Source organism: Aplysia californica, unplaced genomic scaffold (assembly GCF_000002075.1).
Source record: "Aplysia californica isolate F4 #8 unplaced genomic scaffold, AplCal3.0 scaffold00182, whole genome shotgun sequence".
In the NCBI taxonomy this organism is placed as follows: Eukaryota; Metazoa; Mollusca; class Gastropoda; order Aplysiida; family Aplysiidae; genus Aplysia; species Aplysia californica.
In genome coordinates this window covers 572,962-581,275 of record NW_004797452.1, presented here as the reverse complement: position 1 = coordinate 581,275, position 8,314 = coordinate 572,962, and the positions used below count along the sequence as shown (strand labels likewise).

The 8,314-nt window shown below is 40.4% G+C and overlaps 1 protein-coding gene across 1 annotated transcript in view; it reads right to left on the bottom strand.

The window, feature by feature from the left end:
* Positions 1-8,314, bottom strand: part of LOC101860328 (ADP-ribosylation factor-like protein 6-interacting protein 1) — a gene marked incomplete in the record, with an annotated part of 21,319 nt that overhangs the window by 8,447 nt on the left and 4,558 nt on the right. The window contains 2 exon segments of the mRNA XM_013082576.2: positions 2,803-2,920; positions 3,740-3,859. Of these exon segments, the coding sequence (XP_012938030.1) occupies positions 2,803-2,920; positions 3,740-3,859 (238 nt within the window).

Here is an 8,314-nt window from a genome sequence, read left to right as displayed (position 1 = left end):
ATATATATATATAAGTGGCAAAGATTACACAAGAGAGTAACAAACACACACAAACAGGGGGAGAGATAAGGACGATAGATGTTTGATAGGAAAGAAGGAGCAAACCAGACCAGAGCACTTGCCAAACATCCACACAGTGCAACTGTTAAATACTTAACGGTACAGTGAGACAGTAAACAATGGTGATCAGATTTCATCGGGGATAGATTCGACAATTGAAAAATATTGGATGCTTTGAAGCAGTAGAATAATAAGTTGGTACAGTAGTCTCCGCCTAAACGCACGGTGCTCGGGAGGGCTCCTTAGCGTGTGTTTATACGGAGCGTGCATTTACATGAACCTTTGCAAGGGGAGGAAGGGACGCAGTCATCTCAATTCCTTATTACTCTTGTGACCTCCCTTAGAGGGAGGGGGTCATTTTGGCAGATAATGTGACGACACGTGACTGTTTTGTGAAAGATTCTCCGACAGGGGTTAAGAATGCAAAGGCGTTGAAGGGGGGGGGGGAGAAAGACAAACTCAATGTAATGAATATGCACTGTATACGTCGGGAACAGATAGCCTAAGAGGAAACTGTTGGTTAGAGACGACGGACCAGCCACGTGGCATTCCAAGCGACCGCCCCCGACCGTAAATTCATGCAGAATCATCCCCGAAAAACATTTTCTCTTGTGATTCGTTGAACAAGTACGTTATTAGTTCTTTGAGTGCAGCTGATTAGGCTTACTTGGCTAATTTTTAATCCTATAGAGGCCTGTCAAGTGTTTTACGGCATTCGCGCGTTTCGCGCATCAGGCCTAGATTTAACTAAACATTACACGCAGTCACTCAAACACCAGTCAGAAACCTTCTCTCAAAGATACATTTCCAATGACCAATCAAAAAACATTTCAGTCCCCCCAATCCCCCCCAACATTTAACCGACCAGCCCTAGATCGAGACCTATGCGTAGGTGGAAAGTAGGGTGTGTAAACGCAGTCCATCACTCTCTTTGTACAGCGTGAGGGGCACTCTCACCAAATATCGGGTTTTCTCGTAAATTCTAGGCTTGTCTTATGCAGGCTGTGCAGGCTGTAGTGAAAATTTCCCCTTGCTAAGCTTAACTTGTCGGCGTGTTTCGCAGATCGGAGCGTGCGTTTAGAAGGAGTGACCGTGTGTTTGTACGTCTAAATTATATAGTAAAAAACCCGTCACATGACGAAAGCGTGCGTTTGAGCGGAGCGTGCTTTTGTATGGCGTGCGTTTAGGCGGAGACTACTGTATTAGTTGCTTCCCACAACCAACACACAAAAAGACCATATGACATGATGCTTTCATCTTCTCAAGATGTCTTCATATTCATTCTTTTTGTATTTTTATATTGCACAACTTTAAGGTCCTTGATTGATGCAATTTAGATAATTCAGGAGACATGCTGCTTGTCAGGGCCAACTTAGAAAAGTAGAATAAAACATCCCAGCAGACAACCGGTGGTACTAGACTTAAAAATAAACAAACTCAGGTCTCCTGTGTACATCTGTGAAGAGCCCAACCATTACACTACACAAACACCAGTCCTCTGCAGTTCACTTACAGTTCACTCACATCACGCATGAGACTGGAACCGGAAAGAGCCAACTGATATTTGAGTGAAAACTCAATTTCACAGTTTTCTATCAGCTCAAAGTCGAAACTCACAGACCATCATGTAAAAACTATGATCTAGAGCTTGTTCACATGTTATACTACTCAAATACTGACGTCAACTATGGACTCAAACAACCGAAAACTTTAAAGAATTTTTCTCCCCATCAGCATCTTGATCTCCGATCAAATGCAAGCCCTCTTATTGTCCATCGTAGTCCATGTGTGCAAAATTCTACTTTCTCAGCAACCCAACCACCAAATATACAATATATTAACATACAGGCATACAATAAGACATGCTGAAAAGAGAATGGACCAGCAGCATTTATCAGCCGCTTCAGCGTAATCTAAAGTAATATCAAAGTAAAACATTGAAACATAAACTCAGCAGTGAGAAAGAATTTGTGGTAAATTTTTACACTTACTCCCTCATGCAAATGCACTGCTTTTGAGGGTCAAACTGCAGTATTTTTGGCTGCAGAACACACATGTGGCCACTAAAATTGTCGCAAATAAATTATTTTCAAGAAAATTTCAAATCTAATTGCAAAACAGAATTTTTTTGTTAACTTCCAGGTGTCCGTGAAACCCACAAGATTTTTAAAAGAACAAAATATTACTGTGCAATCATGCTTAGCTTAATATAGTTCTGATAGAAACCAACAAAAGTTTTTAAAAACTAACAATTTGCTACGGATGGATATAAAGTTGACATTCGCGTAAAACGGATAAGAGTGAACCAGAAAACTGCAGTATAATGACTGGGCACGAGACAGTAGCAAAAGTAAAATAATACCGAATTTGTCTGCGTATTTACTCCTGACCACACTGAAAGTATCTAGACCAAGTAGATGAAGAAAGAGTTCAGATAAGTGGCAACAGAACCCTCCACATGTTCATGAAAAAGGGAAAGACAATGACAGAAAGCACTAACAAAGACTAAATGTACTTCAATGAGGAGCGTCTAAATTCATACCCTGGCCATTAACAGCACTGGAAAAGGTTACAGTGGTCCTGGTCAGAAAACCCATCAACCGGGAAGAAAAACAGATGGGTGTTTATGCAGACCAGGTTTTATGCAAATTTAAAGAGGTGCAAATCAGCACTTTTTTTAAAAACCGATCCAGTCTGGTAACCAGTCAGTGGAGCTTAGAGCTTCAAGAATTGTATACTTACGAGTTTCGCATTCTGTTGTCTCATCTCTGAGAGACCTTGGAACATGTCCACAACATCCTGGCGCACCGCTGAAATCTTGTCGCAGATTTCTGTGAACTGCATTTCTTCATTTGCAGTCCTAAATAAGAACAAACAAAACAATAAAATGGGAAACCCTTTTCATATACTAATGCATTTCACATAAAACGACTGTTCTAGCATCAGTCAAAGGCAAAAAGACTGACAAAGCAAATCAATAGAGAAAATGAGATTTTACTGAAGATTTATAGTTATGAGGCAGCATGAAACTTTAGTTAAAATAATGAACGCCCCCCCAAACAGCAGCTTTCTTATCTCCATTTTGGACTCAAACTCTTCACTTTTTTTCTTGATACTTGGTCTCAAGAGCAAATTAAGATACCAGCAACCTGCTTTTTTAAGGAACAAAAACAGAGTAAAGATCAAGATCTTTTCAAAAGATCAGATGGTTATCATTTTTTTAAAACTTATACTCATTTGTAAAGAAAAAAGATGTTGTCACAGATGTAAAGAGACAAAATAATTAAGTGCAGCATACTTCTTGTATAGACAGTGAAGGGACACTAATAAGCTCCAGGGGAAATGAGACAAAGCCTTTCTGTACCAGATCATCACATCACAACACAATTTCTAAGCACCTATGCATTTTATTTCTTTCGATTGCCCACTACTAAATGAATCTTCATGGTTATGCCACCCAATGAGCTTCAGCGTATCCTTGAACATGAGAAAATGAATCAAACATGAATTTTACTTGCATAATTTTGGTATGTAAGCTATGACTGCTCCACAAAGTGTGCCATATTTTTTCCTATAACTATAACAATCAGTGAAGCCGAAGAAAAAAAAAAGAGGGAAGCCATTTTTTAAAAAATCACTAGAAGTAGGAAAATAAAGTCACTACACTGTAAAGACATACCATGTATGGTACCCCGTGATACTCTTCCCAAAGAAAGGAACAATGAAGTCCACAATTCCAACCAGCATGCACGTCAAGGAAATTGTCGTGAGAGCAGACATCTCTGTGTACCACACAATTCTGAGGATAAAATTCAATACTATGAATTATCATAATCATCAAATGTCACATCTACAATAGACATCCGCAACCATGGTTCTTAAATCAGTCCTTTGCTTGGATGCTCTAAAAAAAAACTACATTATCTTGAATTTTCCCAGTCACCTATCAATTTGTTAAGGCTCTCCAGGTAGGCTGCTGTGAGTCTACCCCTTGCCTCGTTTGTTTTCAATTTATGAATTTAAAAAGCTGATGAAATGCATAGAGCCAACAAATCACTTTTATGATATAAATAACAGACAGCTTTTAAAAATCTGATGCACTTATGTTTAAAATTACAGAAATTCATTTGAACCCCCTTTAACGCCTGTGCCGGGGGAAATCCCATGAGCCAAGGCTGTTCAGGGGTGACCCCACTCTTCCTCCCATAACTTTTTAATTCATGAATATTTTCTCGTGAATTTCTGCATGTACATTCAAGATTGAACCACACTTCTATTGATATAATTAGGGAGGGGGGTGGGGTTCATTGAGAGATAGATGGAGAAAAGGTAGAGTTAGTAACATGATGTCAAAAACAACACCAAACAACACACATTCGAGTAATAATAAACTGAGACAAAAAAAAAGGGGAATACATGTTTGAGTGTCTGCTGGTAAACAGGAAGTGACAAGAGGCTTTTCCTACCTTATACAAAGTGCGTACAATCCATACATATATATGTAAGCCCAACTGTGTTTACTGCCAGTAAATCATTTTTATGCGGTGGATGTGTTAGATCTCGATCTAATCTTCTCTTTGAGCTAAAATCTGAATCTGACGCTTTCAAATGGGGTGGGGGTTGGGGGAGGAGAACGGCGATAAACATAAAGGGAAGATACCTCAATAATAATTACTGGTACAGGATTTTAGCTGTAACTTCCCTTATAATTGGTATCAAAACAACCTCTGTCACAGTCCCGTAAATTCTACGGGTCATAGGCACAGCGTTACAGGGTTCAGGCTCGTAAATTCTACGGGCGCAGCAGCCAAGAGGTTAAAAAAACCACACAAAAACTCTGAACCTACAACAGTCTACAATTGAGTATCTTATCAATTCTTATACAATAATCTTTTAAAAGCCCTTGCTGTGGACATTGCTTATGTCATCAAATATGACCAGGAAAAAAAAAGCAAAATACAGTGAGACCTACACGCATTTTAAAAAATAGTAATTTATTCATAAAAAGGAAAACAACTGGCAAAAATGTGATTTAAAAAACCTAAACTTTTTTCTAGCAGTGATGCAACTGTCATGAAAGAATGAAAGACCATGAAAATACCAAAGGATTATGACAACTCAAAAGTACTCCTGCAACACAATTTCAACTTAAAGATACAAGAGCAGATTTATTAAAAATAAATAAATTATAAGGGAGCACCTCCCCCCCCCCCCCCCCCCCACAAACAACAAAAAACAAAACCAAATAAATATATATATATATAAAAAGGTGCCGGTTAAGAGTTGGTCTACAGCAATGTTTCTGGTTTAGTTGGCGGTCTATCACTAGACCAGTCTGACAACTATAGGCTAGTTTAGTTGATGAAAGCCTACCAGTCAATATATCCTTGGGAACTTGTGACATGGATCAGTATGGGACTACATTTTCCCTTTGCATTTATCATAGCTGCCACTCAAGAATTTTAAAAAAGGAGGAAAATCACGCAAAGGCGGACGCGCACTCTCCAAAGGCCGGAGTAAAACCAGTGCAAGTGAGATTCAATGGCAATATAGAATCTATTGGAACATCTATGTTTTTGGAAGGGAAAGCTGTCATATTTGTTAACCATAGGCTACTGAATTAAAATGTATTTGAAATTTAATCCCCCATCCCCCAAGACACTAGACCTAGATCTAAGTTGACTAACAAGAATTTGACTAGGTTTGGAGACTAAAAATCCAGTGTATGTTGCCAGCTAGTGTCTCATACAAATATTTCTTTCACTTTAGACTTGTGCAACGATGTAGAGTAGTAGGTCTACATGTATTGGATTAGTCTTAGGAGAAACCTTTGCCTGGATCTAGATTTACGAGATTTCTTTATCGCACCAAACGCAAAGTGCAGCACCCGATTTGTTCAATCTTCTTATGAACTTTTGAAGTCGCACACCGTCTGCTCCTTAGTCAACACAGCTCCATTTATTTGTGTATTCTGCATCAATTTCTCTCGAATTTCCACCGGTTTCAATGACAACTCGGAGCGCCATTGTCCCGATGCTCGACCGACACTGTTGCTTCACAATAAACAATGTGAAACTAACGCTAGGCAGGGACAGAACGGAAGTAAGAAGATACGGTCGAACATACGCAAGGTGTCTAACTCCCGGTTCAGTGTTTTCGCACATTAAAAAATTATCGCAATTTTCGGCCGAGAGCGGTCCAGCGGAGTAAGGAGGAAAGTAGCGGGAAAAGCTAGATGAAGCGGAGTTTCCGTTATCTAGCGGAAAAGTGGCAGCTATGATTTATACATGTTTGGGACTGTTATTTTCCAAATAAAAATGTTTTGGTGGTTGCAGTTTGCTACGGAGGAGGGCTGGTCCCCCCCTGATTTCTGGCCCCTTGCTGTTGTGATTTACTTGTTGATCATAACTTTACCACTGCATAATTCTATGAACTAAATGACATCACAAAATGAAGCAATTCACCCATTCTCACATTGCAACGCCACAGCCTTTGGTCAAAATGCCCCCCGCCCTGTCATTACGAAGGCCATGTTGTACTGGGAGGGACTAATGGTAGACTGCCGTAGCACGGTAGACCTTCAGCTAAAACTGTTATATATGGTTTCCACTGTATATTAAGTGTGATTCAGAGTTGTTACTAAACATATAGGTATAACAAGCTTGCTTGCAACTGAGGGACTGAGAATCGATTCAGAGTTGTTCCTTTAGGCCTATGGCTTCAACTCAGTGTTAGTGAATTAGGCCTTCTGAATTAGCGTTCATTGATGCTTTGGTGCTTTGAATAGATGGGAGTCTCTTTAGAAGCCTCTGGGGTGAAAGTGCTGTAGTGGCATACATGTGATCAGGGCTGCTCATAGCGGAGCTATGATTGGTTTTTGACTTCAGAGTGTGTTGACGCATGATCAGTCTATTGTTTAGACCTACATAGTCTGGGGGCGGGGGGGGGGGGGGGGGGGGGGGGGGGGGGAGATAAGATGATGAAGTGCAGTCGTAATTGACTTTGAAATAAGCTGCAAAGTAAATAAAACATGATGCATAATAAAGTGACGAATAAAATAAATAATTACTGTGATACAATAAACTCGGACACATCACCGTCAACATTGAAAATAATAGATGCATTTGTTAAATTATTAGGCCTACATCTACAGAGGCTTTATTAAAAATCAGATCAGTAATCTCTTTGATAACGAACTAAAAGCTTCGTCATCACAATCATTATCATCAACAACGATTGTTGTCACAGAAACCCACCCCTTCTAACTTTTTCTCGTCTGCTCTGCACCTGCCAATGCGTTTAATGTACGCTCGACTTTCCTAATTTCTTGACTTACCGGTACTTTTGTGTGTGTGTGTGTGTGTGTGTGTGTGTGTGTGTGTGTGTGTGTGTGTGTGTGTGTGTGTGTGTGTGAGTGTGTGGGTGTGTCTGGGCTGAGGGGGAAGTGTGGATGATGTGTGTGTATAAAGAGGGGAGGGGGGGGAGGTGTGTTTAAAGGAAGGGGAGAGGTTTGTTGGAGGGATTCTGTAGCAGGACTTGTTTTCTTGGCTGTCTCTCTTGTTTCCGACCTTCTGACTTGTTTTTGCCGATCACGGAATGACAAACTCCACATTTATGGTTTCTAGTTGGACATAATACGGTACCTGTTTTATGAAGGTGTTTTTGTCGCCACCATCAACACAGTTTAGATCATTTAGGAGGCTGGTGGGTGGTTGGTGGGTGCTCTGTCTGGTGTGGTTTGCTTCTTCTTTCCTACCAAACGTCTATCCTCTTTATTTCCCTTCCTTCCTTTTTATGTTTGCTACTCTCTTGTAACACCTCTAATCTTCGGCACTGATATTACCTTATTGTGCTTATTGTGTTGCAAGTGCCGTAAAACACTTACTGAAACTTAGGAGGCTGGCTGTGAACCTACTGTCAAGGCCAACCTGGGCTGAGAGGAATAAACGTTTCTGCAGAAAGACCAAGTCAAGAGACTCGATAAAAATTCTTTCCATGCAGGAGTTGAATACCGGTCAGAAAGCGCTTGGTCAGCGCTTGCTTTGGTTTGGTCTGCCCCTTCTACTTCTTCTCCATTGTCCCAATGTGTGGCACCTGCCGGCACCTGCCACACACACACACACTTGGCTTTGAGAAACACTTACTTGTCAACAATCCAACACAAATAATTGTGGGTGGTTGGTGGGTGCTCTGGTGTGGTTTGCTTCTTTTTTCCTATCAAACATCTATCGTCCTTATCTCCCCTTCTTCTTTG